At 38.4% G+C, this 21095-nt stretch overlaps 1 protein-coding gene across 2 annotated transcripts; it reads right to left on the reverse strand.

Moving 5' to 3' along the window:
- Positions 1-8698: 8698 nt before the first annotated feature.
- Positions 8699-11607, reverse strand: LOC143039202 (uncharacterized). 2 transcript variants are annotated; one of them, XM_076209060.1, is made up of 2 exons: positions 11272-11607; positions 8699-10933 (listed from the first exon to the last, which is right to left on the reverse strand). In XM_076209060.1, the coding sequence occupies exons 1-2, from the start codon at positions 11462-11464 to the stop codon at positions 10719-10721; spliced, it is 408 nt and encodes a 135-aa protein (XP_076065175.1). In that variant the 5' UTR covers positions 11465-11607; the 3' UTR covers positions 8699-10718. The 2 variants fall into 2 exon arrangements, with proteins under 2 accessions (XP_076065175.1, XP_076065176.1); XM_076209061.1 differs by having other exon boundaries at positions 11111-11607.
- Positions 11608-21095: the final 9488 nt, after the last annotated feature.

Raw genomic sequence — 21095 nt, forward strand, 5'->3', positions numbered from 1 at the left:
TAAAAGAAAATACACATGGAAAGAACGACAGGATGAGCACGCACTGACACAAAGTGCCAGAATTCAAATAGACTCGAGTCAACAAGAGGACAAAGCACAAGTCATAGGTGTCGCGTTCATGAGCTGCTCAGGCCAAGACAACACGGAAGCCGAAACGCGAGTCTCTGAGAGCTCTGAGGGGACAAGTCTCGACTTGGAAGTCCAAGTCGCAAAGGCATCTCCGGAGAGTCCCTACCCATCCACTTCCACACGTAATAACAACGCCGAAGTGGCTCACGTCGTGGACTCGCACAGTTACAGTTGCTCTTCGTCCACAAGTCTAAGCGAGATCGCGACATTTCTATTCGGACTCTACAGATGCCCGACCTATTCGCCTGTGTCTTCACTCTTGATCGAGTGCGAGTGTCCTCACTGCCCGTTATGCCAATCATCGCCGAAGAACAGCTCTCAAGATTCGACACGAGGCTGCGAGATCAGTACATCGCAAGAAGATTTCGGATTAGAGTCCCCGTTCCCTGGGGAGGGCGAGGAAGGAGTCCGTCACTCCTCGATCTGGTCCGGAAGTCTTCTTGGAGCAAGAAAACCAAAGACCGTCCAAGTTCCCACACTGGCTCCTCGGGGGGTCGAGCCCGATTCCACCCCACACCCCAATCAGCTGGGGACTTGCGTTTCCCGCCCCGTCCCATTTCCTCACCTCGGTCGGGTTCCCCTACGAGTCGCAGCCAGTTCTTCCCTAGCTCCCTTGGACGGGTGTTGATTCCTTGCCCCTCGAGGACGGAAGCGACCTGACCGTCCGTGATCCGATCCACGGGGTAGACTTCGTCCTTGCCTTCCTCGCGCCCCGTCCTTCGGTCCTCCCGGCGAAGAAATGGCCACCAATAAGATAACAGAACCACTCATGAACAGCACGCGGGTCGTTCACCGTAAAAGGGCGTGGGCCTTCCCCCAGCTGAATAAAACCAAGAATAAAAATACCTATAATGGAAACACAGAAATATTGCCCTAACATTAACGACTTTCTTTTTGGACTGAAGCTTACGGGTACTTGAGTGTGTATGGCTATTTCGCACAGCCATCTTGCCCTATTTGTAGTTAGAGAGATGCTGATCCTGTTGCAGCCTCTTGCCGTAACTAAGGCCGTTTGATTACCAAACGAGTTTGCTTTGCTGAAGATGTTATTTGTGTGTTCTTTGAGGCATTTTCGTACTTGTTTATGGAGAGAAGATATACCTTGGCATTGTATCACCAAGAACTGGCATCTCATGTTTGCAAGGTTTGAACGTATGTGGTTGTGTGCTGCATGAACCGGGCATTCTAATTGCACGAGTGTACATGTTACCTGATGAACAAGTAGATAGGCGACAAACGTCCACACAAACTTATTATTCGCAAAGCACTTACAGGAAGATAGCCTAACTCGATAATCCAACAACCCCCCTCCCGAGACATAATCCCCCGCAAATAAATAAATAAAGGAACACACACACACACCAACACACACACACACACACAACACACACACAACCAACACACACACACACACGCATACAGTGTCCTGGACACCATCCAGTATTACGGCAGCACCAACACAGAAGAGCCCTGGCCAGAGATTCAAGTTGCTCCAGATCCAACCATCGCACACAAGACTGAACACTTCAACCTACAGTGCCCCACATTAATTAACAATCGCTACAGAACAATCTCTTACCTATTTAGTTTTATTCAGCTGGGGGAAGGCCCGCGCTCTTTTACGATGAACGTCCCGTGTGCTTTTCATGAGAGTGCTTCCGAGGTCTTGCTGACGGCCATTTCTTCGCCAATAGGACCGAAGAACGAGGCGCGAGGAAGGCGAGGATAAAGTCTGCCCCGTGGATCGGATCACGGACGGTCAGGACGCTTCACGTCCAAGGGAGCTGGGAAGAACTGGCTGCGACTCGTAGGGGAACCCGACCGAGGTGAGGAAAAGGGACGGGGAGGGGGGGGGAGACGCAAGTCCCCCGTCAACGGCGGGAAAGTCGGGCTCGAGGAGTGTAGGTGCAAGGTGTTCCTCACCATCTCATGCACCACAGACAACGGGAACTCGAGTCCGGACTCTCTGTAAAGTCTCCGTGCCGGTTTTGCCCGTTGCTGACTAATTCTTCTTGGGTCGTGTCCGACGAACTATTGCCAGGCGAGGTGTGGCACAACGGGCAAAAAGGACAGTTACATTCGCATTCTGTCACAAGTGGACGTGGGCGAATAGTCTAAGAACCTGTCCGACTCCTAATGGAAATCCAGCGCGACCTCGCTCGAACTCCTGGACGCGCAGTGGCTGTTGGAGTCGACGACGCTCGGGACTTCGGCGTAGTCGCGTGACGAACCGGGTGGATGGGGGCTTTCCGTAAAATGCGCTGTCATTTCTCCTTCCGTGTCTGTATCAGGCCATTGCGACATTGTCTCCGGTACACTTCCCATAACCTCTTTTATGGCTTCCGGCCTGTATACCACGTTTGAAACTCCTTCAACCGGCGCGTTATCCTCAACCGGCGATGTATCTGCATGAATTGTTTCTATTTGAACCTGGGCATTCACTCTCTGCACGTAATTGTTCTTCGTCCGTGTGTATTTTCTCTCGAGCCTGCATCGTCTCGACTTGACCCAGGTCCGGGAAGGGCTTTTGGAACACTTTTCGATTGGCGTTTTCTGCACGTTAACATCAGTGCAATCACTTATACTGCCAAGCCCATCTTTATCGAATTCAAGTTCCTCGCTCGCTATACCTCTAAATCTCTTAAAATCTACTTCCTTGCGAGTCGTTCATCGGTCGCTTTATGGTCCTTCTTGGGCGACCTGCACGCGCTGAAGCCTCGTTAGAGCGAGTCGTCGCCGTGTTCTCCATAATAATCCACCCCAAGGTCCCCAAACTAAACCCCGGGCCCTTTATCTCTTTCGAGGCCACGTGGGACGACCCAAGATATACCACTGCAACATAGGAGACAGCCACTGTTATAGTGTCTATTTTCCGTTATTTTATTATCACATTTACTTTTGGTAATTTATTTTTATCGGTTGCACGACTACAAAACCTGTTTGCATAAAAAAAATCATCTTCCTTGTATAATTTATATGATATAAACATTTCGAGTCGATGCTCCCATTTTATGTCATTTCATGTCTTGCTCGTTAATTTCCTGAGTGTTGCAGAGAATGGTTATATTTATGGTTGACTTTAAATATTTTAATCTAGATGCACCATATGAAGGACTTTAGTCTATCTCTTAGTGTCGACTGATAGTTTCATTTTTCGTCTCTGGCTTTCCCTATTTGACTCGGACGGTAATTTGTCTTAAACTTGTGTTGGTCAGTCGTCATGGTCTGCAGTGGAAAATGTGCAGAGAATTCACTTTATTCAATGGGCTGTTTTAGTCCTAACTGGTCTAAGGTCCGAAATGCATTAAGGAAATTTTACCATGGGTCAATGTTGAATTGGAATACTGAAAGTTTTCATGCGAAGTTGTTTGTGATCGATTTCTATCAATATCCGTCTTCAACATCTCATTTTCTATCACATATTTGCCTGTTCTAACATTCCTAACTCTATTCAACTTGGGAAAAAGCTATTAAACTCGTAACAATTGTATTGTATCAAGGCACCTGGAAAAAGAGGCAGTGGAGGGGGAAGGGGAGGAGGCTGCATTCAGTTTCATAATGGGTCTCTTGCATTCAGCTGAATTGTATTTACCAGATACAGAACGAGAGCGAGGACAGTTTAAGTAGAAGTGGGGGATCAAACAGGGTGACGTTCTCGCCCACTTTCTATTCAACATCTTTACAGCAACCCTGGCACTAGACACCTCAAATGATGAGGATGGGGGGGTAATAGTTTAAACATAAACTTTATGGTAGACTAGGCCTGTTTATAATAATAATAATAATAAAATAAAAAAGTGAAAAACCATACAATTACTTAAAAACAAATTAGATGCTGAGAAATTCAAGGATGGGTTACTATGAGCACAGCTCCTTTCCCATATTATATAACTAGGTAAATACACAATCCCTTGCTCAAAAGAAATAATAAGTACCGGTTAGAGAACCTCAAGACCCGGGCAAGGTTCGAACTCTGATCTTCAGCATTAGGACAAGGCGCCATCCACTACAATTACCTGTGTAATGTTGCATGCGACTTCAATGTTTATATCTATTGTTCCTGTTGCTGCCAGACACTCGTTTCAGTCAATATGAACCCCAACATGTACAGCAGATAAGTACTTTATCACAAACATTTGCAGCAGAAACCCCTACACATTCCTATTTTTGTTTTGCCTGGGCAATGGACAGGAGGCAGGTATAACCCGTCATCCAGGAGGTGCCAAGATGAGGAGGGGGAGGGGGGGAGGGTGGAATATGTAGGGGATGGAATGGGTGGGAGTGGTTTCTATGCATTTCTTTTTTGCTACCCCCCATGTAAGGGGGAGAAAAGCCTTTGGTATATGTATGTATATATAGTGACACTGGAACCACACATATCTATGCAGTGGATACCCAAGTTGGTACCCAAATGCTCCATAAGCTGGTATTGAATAAAACATTGAACGAGAAAAATAATTTATTTTTTCTTAACATAAAACAATCATCCCTCTTCAAAGATGTAGAAATATCCAAACTTCCAGTATGTAGATTACAAGTTTCTGTAAAATGAGTCCATTCAGAATTCACATGGAAACATGCATGCCCTCAACAGAACACAAAGAGCAAAAAGACCAAGAACCTACAACAATTTTGTTACTGAAGTGTAACTTCCCTGGTTGCCATGACATCAAAAGGTAACCACCTTGCAAATAAAAGTGGTCTAATTTTGCCCAAATTAGTTTTTAATACTTCCAACAGTCCATAAGCATTTATTGCAATTCTAAATAGCTGATCAAAACCTCTACTTCAGCCATTCTCCCAAAACCAAACTGTAATGCCATCTACTCCACACTGACATCAATTGTAGACTTTGGCGACCTCCCTAGTATGGAGGAAAAAGCCCTTGGTATATGTGAATTAAATTTCAGATAATCAAGTTTTGAAAGGAAATCAGGAGAAAAGTGAATAGAAAAAAATACAGAAATATAACAAGGGAAAATAAAAAAAGATGGGTTACCGTATTTTACGGCTTGCAAGACGCTGCATCTTGGAAGACGTACCCTAATATTTGAAAGAAATTTCTAAGAAAAAAGAAAAAAAAAAAAAAAAAAAGTCATTCTCATACAAGAACACATTCACCATGTACCCAACCACTGAACACAAAAACATAAGAAGCAAGGACGACACGTATTGGACGTATTGTTTACATTACGAAATCACTTGTCCGATTTCGTTTGTATGGCGATGTTTCTGGTTGGTGATTAGTAAATATACTATACATTTTTCATTGTCCAAGGGTGGTTATATTTTCATAAAAATAAGATAAAAATGTCAAAAATATGGATGTAGATATATAAAACTCCACTGCCGAATCGTTTTTTCGGTAGGCGGTGGTCCAAAGTGTCTTTCTGCTGCTCTTTTACAGTGTTCTTTGGCATATCGTACAACTTGTAGCTTGTATGCCATAGTATAACTAAACCATTTTGATGAACTAGCCATGGGCGATAATTTCCAGGACAAAAAATCTTATGACACGTGTGATAGCCTGGTGGTAACTGATAAAGGCACCTGGCATTTGCGTGCATTCGTGTGCATGTGTGTGTGTGTGTTGCTATGAGACGAGGGAACGGCCCATTTTCTCCACACGCCGAGTAGGCTCCAGGAAGGATTATGGTATTGGAAATACTTGTAACAGCTAAGTACGGAGTTTACATAATATAAAAGGTTGAATTAAATAGTACTTAAGCTAACGTCATAGTGTAATGACTCGACATACAAATCCATGTCGCTATCGGTCAAGTGTCCAAGCTTACATGAGCCTGGGTGTTGTCTTGCAAAACAACATTCGTCTTGGAAGACGAATTAGCATTTTTCAGGGTATTTTTAGAAAAAAAAAAAAAAAAAAGTGCATCTTGTAAGCCGTAAAATACGGTAATTAGAAAGACAAGGTGTCAGAGCTTCTGGCACCACCAACAACAATGTAACTCAAGTTACGCAAAACCACATTATCAAAAGATTGACAGTTTAACTTTACATACATACATATACCAAAGGCTGTTTCCCCCCTTACACAGGGGGTAGCCTAGGTTAATTTTACAACTGTACAAAATTCTTTCCTGAATTCAGGGAAAATACAGACTAGACCAGTGGTTCCCAAACTTTTTTTGGCCGCGACCCAAATCCAGATCTGGTATAGATGTGGCGACCCAAGCATCAAAAAGCAATTTCGAAAGTCTTCTTTTATTGAAAACACAAATGAAAATACAATGGTATGAATATTTTTTTCCTAACAAGGTCTCGCTACCCATTCTTGAACACTTCGCGACCTAAGTTTGGGTCGCGACCCATAGTTTGGAAATTGCTGGACTAGACAATATATGCAACAGTCCATTTCTAGATCTTGTCCAATTCTTGTTGTAACAAGTTGCAATCCTCAGTTTTTACTTTTAGTATTTTTGCATCATCTGCAGTTTTCCGTGTGTAAACAATAACTAATCTAACTTGTCATGTCAAGAATTAGTTTCATTTAGTTGTAAGTCACCATAATTAATGTTATTACTGGCACACTTGGACAAATGAAAAAATATCCATTACATTGTAGACATTGTCAGCTTGTGGCATCAAGGAGGTTAGTGTGAACATTCAGGATTGTGTAGGAGCAAACTGCAAAAACATTTAATGCATCACTTATACTACCCTTGCTTTTAAAACTTCAGCAAGATGTCTTGGTTCAAACTATCATCTATCCACACATTTTGGCAGTCTTCAGTTATTTGGGGAGACTTAAAAATTATGACAAACTTAATCACTAAATAGTCAGTTTTGTTACAGTATGCTTGTGTTGGTACACACATCAGAACTATTACCAAAAGATGGCACCGTTTTGTTTTAAAATGCAGACTAACAATATCAACAAGTCCCTCAAACAGCACTTTTGAGACCATACTTGTTAAGTTCATGAAAATAAGCACCATTAAAAATGAGAAAATGCAGAGTTGTACCTGTGCTTGGTGGTTACCCTTCAAATCTAGTACAGTTCATGGTTATTTACCTCCACTTCTCTACTTCAAAACTGTTCCTCCAGTAGCTAATGCATCTTGCAACGATACGCAACATTTCATTCTTATAACCATCTTAACCCTTTGGCTGCCCGATGCTGGGAGGATTTATGTTTCCGAAAAATTGCATTTTACCCATAATATATGAAGTGTATTTCCTTCTTTTGCATAATATTCTGATATTGTGGACACCATTCCCAATCCAAATATATCAATATTAGCTTTCTAAGATAATTCATATATTTATTATGATTTTTTTTTTTTTAATTAAAATTTTGGGGAATTAAAAAAAAATTAAACATACAAAAGTAATTTTTTTTATGCCAGTAATACTCAGTAAGGTAGATAATGACCATATGTTATAGGAACAGTGATATAGAGACACATAAGTTGGTCCTGAAGAAAAAAAAAAAAGAATTACGTAAAAATTTATTTCTTAGGGTACCTAAATTTTCTATCAATAAAACAATTATTCACACATTTTACCATATCACAGCTAGCCTATCATAATTTTCTATCACTGGAAGTATTGTAACTAGAATATTTTAAGGCTAAAACGTTTATTGAGAATATATATACGATCGATCAAAATTTTTGTCAGTCATCTGCAGCTGCTACTGAAGAGAATTACCATACGCTATTATTTGTGGAAAAAATATTTCCTATTTCTTGGTGATTGTAAAACAACTACTCAACATATGAATGACAAAACTTAGCTATGAATCATATATTCGGCCTTTTATGCAGGTTTAAATGCCGATTAAAGTCCATTCGCTCGCAAATGTTTACATTCCATCAGCTGATATTACCGCGTAGATAAGGGCTATTACTTCGTCCAGCTGGTAAGAGATGGCAGCACCTAACCGATTGTAAACTTGATCTCTCGTTTCTATAAGGTGTTGGGAGCATGGCGTGATGTTTAAAACGTTTTTTGGCTTGCGGTGCATTTTTGCGAGTTAGGGCTGTCATGAGACTTTTAATTTTCGCAAAAATGCGCATTGGGCAGTCAAAGGGTTAATGCTTCTTAGTGCTAAGATAAGAGGGAGGGTGGAGGGGTGTGGAGTGTATTCAGGGATGGAATGGGTGGGAATGATTTTATGCCTTTTCCCTTTTGGCTACCTCCCTTGTAAGGGGGAAAAAGCCTTGGTATATGTATGTATGTAATGCTTCTTATGGCTACACAGATCACTCCTACCTTATCCATGCATGAAACTACATATCCTGTCATCAACATTTTATTGCAAAATTCAATGCCATAACAGTTTCAGTGTGCCATCAAACTCTTCAGGGGGGCCAGTCACCTAGATCACAGCCTACACAATAGGCATCAAAAGCATGTGGTGCCTACCCTTTGTGGTCGCATATTTATGACAAAAATAGAAAGGCATTTTCACAGGTGAAATCGTGTAGATAGAATGTATCTGGCAACACCCTGTTGTCACCCTAGGCCAACAGAGTGGAATGCTAGGGAGAATCATCCCAGTAACCTGAGACCGTGGGTTACGACTTTAGAAGTTTTTGCTTTAGTGAATTTGACAAAAGTACATATTATGATCAAAACACTTGGAGAAGTCTTCTTAGGATGTCCTATCCTAGGTTTCTGGGATGACATCTTCAGTCTTGCTCCCAAAATTGCATTATGCATCTCTTGACTTTGGACTTTGCCACCTTCATATTCCACTCTATTGGCTTAGCACGACAGCAAGGGGTTGCCAAATACATTCTATCTACACTTTCACCTCAAAATGCCTTCCTATTTCAGTTGCATATTCAGCTGCAAGGGGTAGGTGCTGCATACTTTTGACGAGTACTGTAGGTGGTGGTACACTAAGCATTTAGCATACTACTTGCTGTTGCTACTTCATTCGAGTAGCTAAATGACTGGTTATAATTGATTTTTCAAATTTCCAAACACAAAATTACTCTCATAACTAGAAGCTGAATGGCATCCTGTTAAACCTTCCCAAAAGTTAGACATCTGCAAGATGTTAGTACGAGTTTAACCCCTTCAATACGAGCCAAAATCTCGCGGGCAGCATTAGCTGCCAGACGTGCAATGTTGCATCATAATACAGTACTCGCATTATAAAAAATAAAGTCACCGCTGTATTAATCGTTTTCTCTTTCACCCGTGAATTTTGATAACCATAGAAAATATGATGAAGCCAGTTTACAGAGTATGGGGGTCACACAGGTACATACATACATACATATACCAAGGCTTTTTCCCCCTTACAAGGGAGGTAGCCAAAAAGAAAAAGGCATAAAATCATTCCCACCCATTCCATCCCTGAATACACTCCACACCCCTCCACCCTCCCACAGGTACAACTACAATAAATATAATCAAGACGCCGACGTCGGCATCCTCTCATACCCACTTGCTCCTCATGACGCCTACATAGGCATCACCGTATGGAAGGGGTTAAAATATTTTAAGTAGTTTCTACTCAAAGTAGAAGTAGTACACTAGCCTAATGTGCTACCACTTTAAGGGATTTGTAGTTGCTCTTTGACCTATGACTGCACAGACTGAACACAAGCATCTGGCAAACCTCCATCTTCATCCGATGCAGGTTCATTAACCCCTTTAATACAATGTCTCCTACATAGGCATCACGAGGCACAAGTGATTATACAAGGATGCCAGCATTGGCTCACCAATTATATTCATTTTGTAGTTTTAAGCAGATGCCCCCATATTCTGTGAACAGGCTTTATCACATTTTTAACGGTTACAAACATTCTGGGTGAAAAAACGAGTATAACATCTGACTTTATATTTCATAAAGAGCATATTGTGATGCATCATCATACATCAGGCAACTAATGTGGGCGCTAACATTTGACTCGTATTGACGAGAGTAAGTTCTTGACCTTCAAAGTAGTTCCTTTCCTAGTATCCTTATGCTGCTTGCCTGCTGAACCTATCTTGCCTGTTGAAAGAACATCAATGAAATTAGAAAGGTCTAAGGTACTTTAAGGTAAAGACAATTTTCAGCCACTATACGCACCCATGCAATCTAAATTCTTAAAAATCAGAAGTATGGAGGAAGGTTAAAGGATAGGCCTTAGCTCCTGTTACATTATCTCAATACCTCCCCCCCCCCACAAATAATTGCACATATTCATCCTTTAAACTAAAAGCACACTACCCAACCATATTAAACCTTTGAATGCCATAACCAGAAAATTTGTTAAATATTCAAGTTTAACTGGAATCAGCTGTCCAACCCATTACCCAGCGAGCTTGTCCAACAAATTAGCATTTTCCATTCGAAATCTAAAGACACCACTTTATTTCATGGTCTTACAAAATTAGTCATTTTCTCATGGTTAGAAGAAATAAGAAGGTCAACAGAAATGGGAATGAAAGGCATATTTAGTACTCTTCCATGTCTCACTACCCTACAGACAGATGCATGATAAAGCTCCAAGCACAGCAAGGAACTTTACAGTGAAACCACTGAAAATGCAAGTCCTACCGATAGGCTCCATGCAAAATATATGCACTGGACACATTGAAAGGTTCATTTTGAAGTAGTTTCACTATGAAACCTCAAATTTGGAACTTAAATTGCTAATTGAACTCTTTGTATATTTAGGCTTCCACTTCTCTGCCTCCTGTACTTCTCTGGACCTTTGGATCTCTAGCCCAGATGCAGAGACGAAGCACCTTGCAAGAGCTGCTGAGGTTTCTGGAAGAGGCTTGTTGGAAGGGGAGGGCTTATTATTCTGAGGGCCTTGAGGGGTCTTGAGGAATGCTGCAGAAAAGATGTGTAAATTAATAATATGGATAATCACCAGAGACCCTGGAAATCATGAAAAACTTAATATTCCCAAGTATTATATTTCATATGGATTTCACTTGAAACAAAAACTTTGGTTCTTCCTCGTCCTTGTGGGAACCTGGTCATTGGGGAAAAGGACATTTTCCTTACTGTTAACAGAACTGAGGTCACACTTTGGCATGGGGCTCTTGCACACCTCCATTGGTGTACGTGGTTGTTCCTGGGACAGTTTGGAGCCATTTTCCTCAGCTGTCCCGACAGTCCTCCTGCAGAGTTCCCCTCGTTTTTTCCATATGCAGAGGTTTACTCACAGCAGAGATCCCAAGCTGTTGTGCAGAGGAGCTCCGTGTCAATCCATACATGGAGTCTTCCCTGGCAGCTCCTGTTGCTATACCTATGGCATCCACTGGACTTTGGGGCGACAGCATTAGGTGGAAGGAGGACATGGTTCCATAGCAGGTGTGGGATCATCGTGAGGTCCATAGCAATCCCATTTGGGCACATACAGCTGCTGGTCAGGCCTCTTGATTCGTGGGCACAATGCTGATGAAGTTGGAGAGAAGGTCTGGAAGAGGTCCTGCAAGTCTAGGCAGATCCAGGGAGTAGGATGCATGGGACCATGGTGCTGTGTTGGTGACAGCAGCACTCATTCCCAAATGGAAGAAAAAAAATAATCCAGCATTAAAAAATACTGCAACATACAGTACTACCTCTCATTAATGGACGTTAATTAGGTGTGTTTGCAGTGTTTTTGGTGCTGTTGTTTAGTGCTGTGCAATCACTATGCCACCCAAAAACTACTCCAAATCAACGGATTATTCACATCAATGTACACCGTTACCCCCCTTTTAATCCGTTAATGAGGTAGTACTGTATGTTAAGATTAAATTTTACTCATGATTATTCAGGGAAGTTTCCCCAATGCCAGGAAGATAAATTATACAAGTAATTTGGCTGCTTCTTCAATTGGTATTAACCTTTATAAATAGCTAAATGGCATTAAGTTTCTAACTCAAAGTGCTGTTTGAACAGTAATGATCCAATTGTATGAAACCTCATTTAGATCTTAAACACGTTTCCAGGTATCCACGAGAACAGCCGCTCCATATGGATGACCTCAATATTGCTCAACTATAAATTGTCCAACCTTAAAGTAACTCCATTTCGGTCACCACCTCATGGAATTTCGCTTTGTCATCCTTGAAATAAAGAATTAGCATACACATTTAGAATAAATACAAGACTGGTTTGTTGACAGTCTTCAGAGATGAAAGCCTGGTTAGTAAAGCCTTTTCAGTGAAATGGATGCCAAAGCTACCTAAATGGAAGAGTCCACACACTGACTACAAGTTCTACCATGCCTCTTCTCCCTCCTGTGATTACAGGAGGTATTTACCTAGTTGTATTTTACGGGACTGGAGCTATGCTCGTGTTGACCTGTTTTTGTATCTCTCTACATCTAGTTTGCTTTTGAATTTATGTATATTTCTGGCATTAACCGTTTCACTGTTCAGTTTGTTCCAGACGTCATTTACACTGAATGGGAAACTGTTCTTTTTCAGGTCTCTTCTGTAACTGTGTCTTTAGTTTCTTTGCGTGTCCTCTTGTTTCTCTTTTGTCCCATTTTAATAGGTCATCTCTATCAAGAACTTCCATTCCCTTCATAATTCTAAAGAAGGTCCAGGGTGTATGTCACTACCATAACTAAAGAGCCCCATCCAGTTACTATTTAGTCCTAAAGATTGATTTTATCCTAGGTTCTTGGTGGCAGGCTCAACAACATTAGAACATAATGTAGGATTGCAAGAGACCATAAGGACCAAGCAGTTTCATGTCCCTTACCAGCTACTATCCCTATCCATAATCATACCTTAAAACAACCTACTTTTTCTGGACTCTACATTGGGTCCATTTCATTTGTTCACCACTGTTGGTCAACCAGTTCACTTCTTAAATCCAAATCTTGCCCTGCTGTCTATATGACCTCGCCTGTGTCACCCTTGTTGAAGCTCTTTGACCACTTTAATACCTCTTGTATCACCCTGTACTCTTTTCAGATAAAGTTGAGGTGCCTAACCCTTTGTACAATAAATTTCCAAACCATTGTACCATTCTTCTATGCACCGATTATCTACATCTATATACCAAGAACTTCTAATCTTATAAGGGAGGTAGCCAAGTCAAAGATATGCACCTAATGCCACCCACTGCTCCCATCCACCACCTTTGTTTCCCTATTGGCTCCTTCTGGATGAAGGATTATCCCTGTCTCCTGCCCAACACCTGGGTCAGAAGAAATGCAGCAAGAAAGCACATCCACAGCAGGGCCACTTCACTTACAAACAGGACAAACCCATTTTGATAACTGACCATGGACATACAACCCCACAAATTCACGAAAAGGGTTTGCATGCTGGACCCAAACGTCACAAGTGGCTGTTGGCAAGTGTTGGGTCAAGAGACTTGTATACCCATTACGCATGGCATTTTTCAATCAAGATATTTGCTTCTCTCAATCTACAGTTTACCTCCACCCCATTTCTTGCCACATGCAACACCAAGTACTGCCTTTTGGTTGAAGTATCAGTGCAGCCCCCCCTAGTGGCTACTTCCAAGGAAATGTTTGGATGGCTTTGTTTGGACTGCCCAACCAGAACCCCCAAGTGGGCTAACAGCACCGAGTGAGGTACTATTGAGGATGACAATAATAGTCAAATGCTTCAAGGACTGTTGGCAAAGTACAGAGCATACAGATCTACCCCGGTAAGCTTGGGTACCAGCAAGGACAAGGAGCAAAGCAGAACTCCATTTTGGTTAATCCTGTTAAGGACTGCTGTGCTATTTCACAGGTGGCATTGGTCTTTGGTAACGGCAATATTTTGTCCATGACATTGGCGACTAGCCGCAGTCACGTGCCATCACCTCCGACCCCACAAGCAGAGGATCCTCCCATTTTGACACTCGAGATATCAGGTATGAAAAAATTAAACTCAAAACTAAGAACTCAACAAGGTAATGAAAAGTTGTATAATAGAAGTTCAATATGAAAATGAAGATATGAAAATTATACTACCAACATTGAGAACTTTAAAAAAGGGGAAAAATCAAACATTTGAAGACTTCAGTGAGGAAAGTATGCAAAAGCTTAAGAAATGGAATGATAACAGAAAATGAAGAAATTGCCTATAAATAGTTCAACATGCCGGAAAATGCAGAAGATACAATCATTCAAGTTAGTAAAGAAAAGGCAAATATGGTTAGAGATATAGTGGATAGAAAAAATATATTGTGGTATATGGACCAAGGAATAAAACATGGTCTGGTGAAGTACATGAGAAAAAGCAGAAAAAGAAACTGCAATATATATATTATATATAACATATATAATATATAACATATATAATATATAACATATAATATATATAATATATATCGTATATTCCCGTGTATATGACGACCTTTGTATAAGACGAGGTACAAAATTAGAGCAAATTTTTATCAATTGATCTCATATCGGTAGTATAAGACGACTGCTAAATTACAAAAGCATCAGTGTATCAAACCTACCGTACAAAAAGAATAGTTTTGATTACGTTTATCAGCTGTTTTTTCCGCTTTTTCTCTTTTCTTTCTCATTACTTAACTGTATCCTTATACCAGATAAATTACTTACTGTATCCTTATAAATTCAAAATAAATGAAATAAAGCAAATCATGTATCATGATTTTCTGAGAACACACGTCAACTAACAAAAATTATTTGTTTACGTTCCTGGTTCGACGTAGCTCACTCCGTGGCACACAACGGTTGGCACGAAGCAATACTGATATTGCTGTTATTCCAGGTGGCTTAACTTCTGTACTTCAGCCACTTGATGTAAGTTTAAACAAACCGTTTAAAGATAACGTTAGGTATCAATGGAACGAGTGGATGACGAATGGAGAGAAGTCATTTACAAAAGGTGGAGCTATGCGTAGTGCATCACTTGATGTTCTCTGCGAGTTTATTATTAAAGCTTGGGAAAGTGTTAAGGTCGAAAGTATCGTAAAATCTTTTAAAAAATGTGGAATCTCTAATGCCATGGATGGCACTGAAGAGGATTTATTGTATGAAAGTGATGACGAAGCCGAAGTCGACTCACCGGCACCGGACTGGGATCCCTACGATGACGGCATATTTGAGTAATCTTGTGATATGTTCGAACAACTTTTCGAAACAGAGTGATGCTTATGACGAGTTTGAAGGGTTTTATATAAATAAAGAAATAAAGTTTTATAATGTTTTAAGTTGTAAATGTAATGTAATGTAATTTTATTGAAAATAAAGGTTTCAGAAATACGTTTGATGTGTAATGTTGATGTTGATTAGAAATTAAGTTTTATGATTTTATAATTTTTAAATTCTGTTTTAAATGCAACTACTGTAATATATATTATTTATTGATAAATAAACGTTTTATGTACTGTAATCCAAAATTGTTATTTTCAGTCTTAAAAATTACTGAAAAGTTAGCGAAAGAAAAAGGTTGCTATGAACGCAACCAGTGCTCGATGTTTACATTTTTTTCAGCTGTGTTAAATGTGTTTACATAGAGTAGTTAAAAGTACCGTAATTTCATTAATATAGAATTATTCCTCGAATTTATTAACAATTGGCATTTACTATAAATATATGCCAATAATATATAAGGTAAATATGGTTTAATTACCTTTATTACCAGTTCTTATCATAATGCGAATAATTTCCTGTGTATCGGTGGTTATCGGCAGGCTAGCCTACCAAGTCATCTCACGTAGAATTCAAGGTCTGATTTTTATAATGGTAGTATAAGACGACCCCCAATTTTAAAGGGTGAATTTTTGGATTTTAGGGTCGTCTTATACATGGAAATATACGGTATATAATATATATTATATATAGTATATATATAATACATACATATAATACATATAATACATATAATACATATAATACATACATATAATACATATAATACATATAATACATATAATACATATAATACATATAATACATATAATACATATAATACATATAATACATATAAATATAATATATATTATATACATAATACATATAATATATATTATATACATAATACATATAATATATATTATATACATAATACATATAATATATATTATATACATAATACATATAATATATATTATATACATAATACATATAATATATATGATATACATAATACATATAATAATATATTCATAATGCATATAATATATATTATACATATAATACATATAGTATATATTACATATAATACATATATATTATACATATAATACATTATATACGTATAATACATATAATATATATACATATATTATACATAATATATATTATACATATAATATATATTATACATATAATATATATTATACATATAATACATATAATATATATACATATAATACATATAATATATATTATACATATAATACATATTATATATATTATACATATAATGCATATAATATATATTATACATATAATACATATAATATATATTATACATATAATACATATAATATATATATATATTGACTATATTATGACAAATAAGATTGAAGGTTAAAGAAGTAGACGAGGAGTAATGGGAGAATTTCACGCCTTAACGTTTCAACCCGCAGAGCATTGATCACAAAGCTTTGTGATCAAGCTTTGTGATCAAGACCCTGCGGGTCGAAACGTTAAGGCGTGAAATTCTCCCATTACTCGTCTACTTCTTCCACCTTCAATCATATATATATATATATATATATATATATATATATATATATATATATATATATATATATATATATAAAAGGGATCTGGAAGTAGAAAGATATGCATGTGTATAAAATGAAACACTATTCTAAGGAAAGAAATCGACCACTAAACACAAAACTAAGATTGCAAATGGTAGAAGACAAATAGAAAAAGCAAGTTGGCATAGAGCAAACACTACGACAAGATATGGATAAAAAGAGAAACAAGTAATGAGGAAATAGAAAAAGATACTAAAAGGTGAAGCTATGGAAAAAAACAGTGGAACCTGAAAGCAAGGAATTCTTTTGGAGGGTAGACACGATGCTGAGAAAATGGTACATCAGAGTGGGCGAAACAAAAACAGGAAATTTGGAGAAAATTAAATAAATAAAAGTAGCCTATACTAACATTGATTAACCTGTGGATGCACGATTTTTTTCAAGCAAATATGCACTGTGGGGTCAGTTTGACCCCCTCTTTTTTAAAGTATTTTAACATATTAAAGGCAAATTAAATATTTCTAGTGTTAATATATATATTTAATACCCGGTATATAAAGAGAAACATCACTTCTTGATACCATAAAGGCAAAACAAATAATATAATGCACCAATGTACAAATATACGTGCTTCAAAATAAACTCAATAGATAGTGAAAGAAAATATTTCCTCTATCACATCAAAATAGAGTTAGAACTAGTGAACAGGAATCAACATATATATTTAACATCCAGAATGTAAAGAGAAACATCACAAGCTTCTTGATACCATGAAAGCAAAACAAATATGTTATGAACCAATGTACATATATATGCACTTGAAGGTAAGTAAACTCTATAGATAGTGAAAGAAAATATTTCCTCTAATATCACATCAAAATAAAGTTAGAACTAGTGAACCAGAAAAAAAATTATAGTTTATGACACCTCATTAGCACACATGTTACAGGAAATGACCATATGATTTGGGCATATGAACTGCTTACACTGTCCACATTTTGTACACTTCTTGTCATCAGCTCTTGGCCATAATTCACATCTCGAACACTTTCTACTCTGGCTAGATGTTGCTTTCTGATTCTGTGAGAAGCATGAAGACGTGGCCGAAGATCTCTCTTCTCTATAACTTCGACTCAATGCAATACCAAGGTCGGACAAAAACAACCTTCTCCTGTGGCTTTGATTTTTATGATAGTTAGGAAATACACCACAGTACAAAACAAAAGCGTTGTAACAAGTCAAATCAATAATATTACACGCCACGAAGAATGCAGAGACCAACATAAGCACGGAGCTCATTTTCTGTGATGAGTTTCCAATCTTGACAAATCCGCTGCCCTGGTTTATTAGTTTCGACCAGAATGGTCCCCATCATATGTCAAAAAGTAAATCAAATGCAGTACATGGGTCTTCTGTTATTCGATTTGTTGCGTATGCTGTAACACCGGATTGTGAAGTCAGTATGTTCAAACTCTTTATTCTACCTTGTGAGGAAGGCTCATTGAAGAACCAACAATCACCTAAAAGAGACTGTAGGTATCTAGTGTCGACAGCAACACTTGACGCTGTTACATCTTCAGAAATATCCTCGTCAACATCAGAACAATCACTAGAGCCGTCATCAACTTGAGGTATAAACTCTTCGTCATTTATGTCATCTGTATCTTCATCTACATCGCTTTGGAGAAGTATTTCCAAAATACGTTCATTACTCAGCGATTTCCTACGAGCCATTGCAGAGAGTGTTGTTCCTGTAACCAGCACCCGTGCTCAACTGATTGTGTAATTTCTATGACAGCGAGGGCAGAACGTTGTGTGAAAACTTGTTTGAACTTGTTCACATTTGTTGTGTGTTTGACGCTATCTGACAGTTCTTTCTAAATGAAGAATTTTCTCAGCTATAAATTAAAAGCTTTCACTTTTACATATTATATTCACTGTAAAATGCCTGTAAAAATAGTACACATTTCATTTGATAACTGTAATATAGAGGGTGATTTATGCAGATTTAATTTAATATTACATTAAGATGGGGTCATTTTGACCCCAGTTGTGCAGGAATAGTGTAACTATTAAATTGGAGACTATTATGATTTATTTTTTAAAATTACTAAACCTAGAGCATAACTTTCAATTATTTGGGAAAAGTCACAAAGCCATGTTCAAATATATCAATTGAAACTTAAGTATTTTAAGTTTAAAATTCGCTTGGGGTCAGTTTGACCCCACCGTGCATCGACAGGTTAATCTAATGTTGACCAAGCTGAAGGCCCGGATTGCCCGTGTAAGGCCAGAGAAAAGGGAAACTTTCCGTTTGCGACATAACAATGCCAGACCACACACAAGTTCGAAGACCACAGAATGTGACAAAGTTCGGCTGGACGGTGCTGTCTTGCCCACTGTAAAGTCCCAACCTGTCACAGTCAGACTTCCACTTGTTCAGAGCTCTGAAGGACATTACATGGGCAGTGTTTCCCTGACAACAATGCCATAATCGCAGTCATGAAAAAAATGGATTGCCTCGGTAAGCGCCGACTTTTACGACCGAGGCATCTAGGCTCTCGTTCATCGCTGGCAAAAGTGCACTGAGAATGTGGTGACTACGTAGAAAAATAAATTCTGGAGTACAAAAGATCGCACGTTAATGGTGCCACTTGTGTCTTCATAGCTCTTCAACTTTGAGTTAAAAAATAGGAGGCATTACTTTTGGAACCACCCTCGTAATGTACAAAACAAGGTCATATGGAGACGAGAACTTCCTGTGGAAGGAAAAAATGCTCTGAGAAAGCAGATAAGCATTCTGCAACAAATCTTGCAGTAATTTTTAATCAAACATTTGAGAAAATCTCCTGCCTATATACTGTATATACAAAGAATATTCCAGGCAACAGGATACAGTTACCAACCAAGCTTCAAAGAAACTTGCCAAAATCTTCACTCCATACACCACTCCTGATTACTATGTCAAATCTGCAATCAATTTCCTATATCTTTTGGTAAATAGTGACTCAAAAGGCATTATCGCATCATTAGACACTGAATCCCTCTAAACTAGCATCCAAGTTGACTGGACAATTTAATACAGTTTATCAGAATGACACTATTCCTGAATGCAATATCCCAGAAAAAAAGTAACAAGAACCCTTTTGGAATACTGAAAAAAAAGAGAGCCTCTTATGCCCCAGAAGAAATAAATACTGCCAAACCATTGGACATACAATGGGATCACCACTAGTACTTCTTGCCAACTTTTTTTTAACCCAGGTAGTACCAATGACTCCCTGAGGAGTCATGTTTTGAAAAATCCTTTATAAATTATCTACATGATCATTTTAACTTTAAATTGTCTTAAGATACAGATATCAGTAGATACTACTTCTCTATGAAGCAAAATAATGATTTTCTAAAATTTCATGACTTTTCTTATGACTTGAATTTTCAGCGATTTTGCGTAATTCACCCTTACACACTATTTCATTTTTAGAAAATAGTAAATATCACCTTACACATTCATTACCCTCTAAATTAAAAATAACATATATTCCCCTTCAAAAAAACTTATTTATTAAATTGTTTTCTTAAAAGCTGATTTTATTCAAATTATTTTTTCCTAGTGACTCCCGATGGAGTCAATGGGACTTAGGGGTATAGATGTATACAATATATTGTTGATTATTGACAAAGAAATAAAAGCATCAACAATAACAACATACTCTGAATTTCAATGGGGGAAATTATAATTTCACCTTTGCTCTACTGTATGTAGATTGGGTGCACACACACACACACACACATACACACACACACCAAAACACTCGTGTGCACACACACACGCATCTTACACATATATACAAAACAAACACATTTATATACATATACTAATACATAACATGCACACATAATTTAGATTGGTTTCACGCATGCGCACAAGTACACACACACACACACACTTGCATACACACACTTGTATACACAAACCCATACACACATTAGAAGAAATGATGAATTTGATGGGACTCTTGTTCTTATCAGGATATAGTATCAGATCAAGTGAGAAGGATTATTGGAACAAGGTACAAGATCTTGAATGCCCTATCTTTGCTGCAACTATAAGCAGAAATAGGTTTCAGGAAATCAAGAAGTTTCCTCATTGTGCTGATAATGCAAACCTTGGTAATGAGAAAATGGCTAAAGTGAAACCTTTATATGATTTTTGAATGAAAACATTAGGCAATTTGGAATTCTTCATGAGATTCTGAGTATTGACGAATCTATGACGCCTTATTATGGACGTCATTCCTGCAAGCAATTCATCAGACAAAAGCCAATAAGATTTGTATTCAAA

Source organism: Oratosquilla oratoria, chromosome 26 (genome assembly GCF_046742065.1).
Source record: "Oratosquilla oratoria isolate Oo_2021 chromosome 26, ASM4674206v1, whole genome shotgun sequence".
Lineage (NCBI taxonomy): Eukaryota > Metazoa > Arthropoda > Malacostraca > Stomatopoda > Squillidae > Oratosquilla > Oratosquilla oratoria.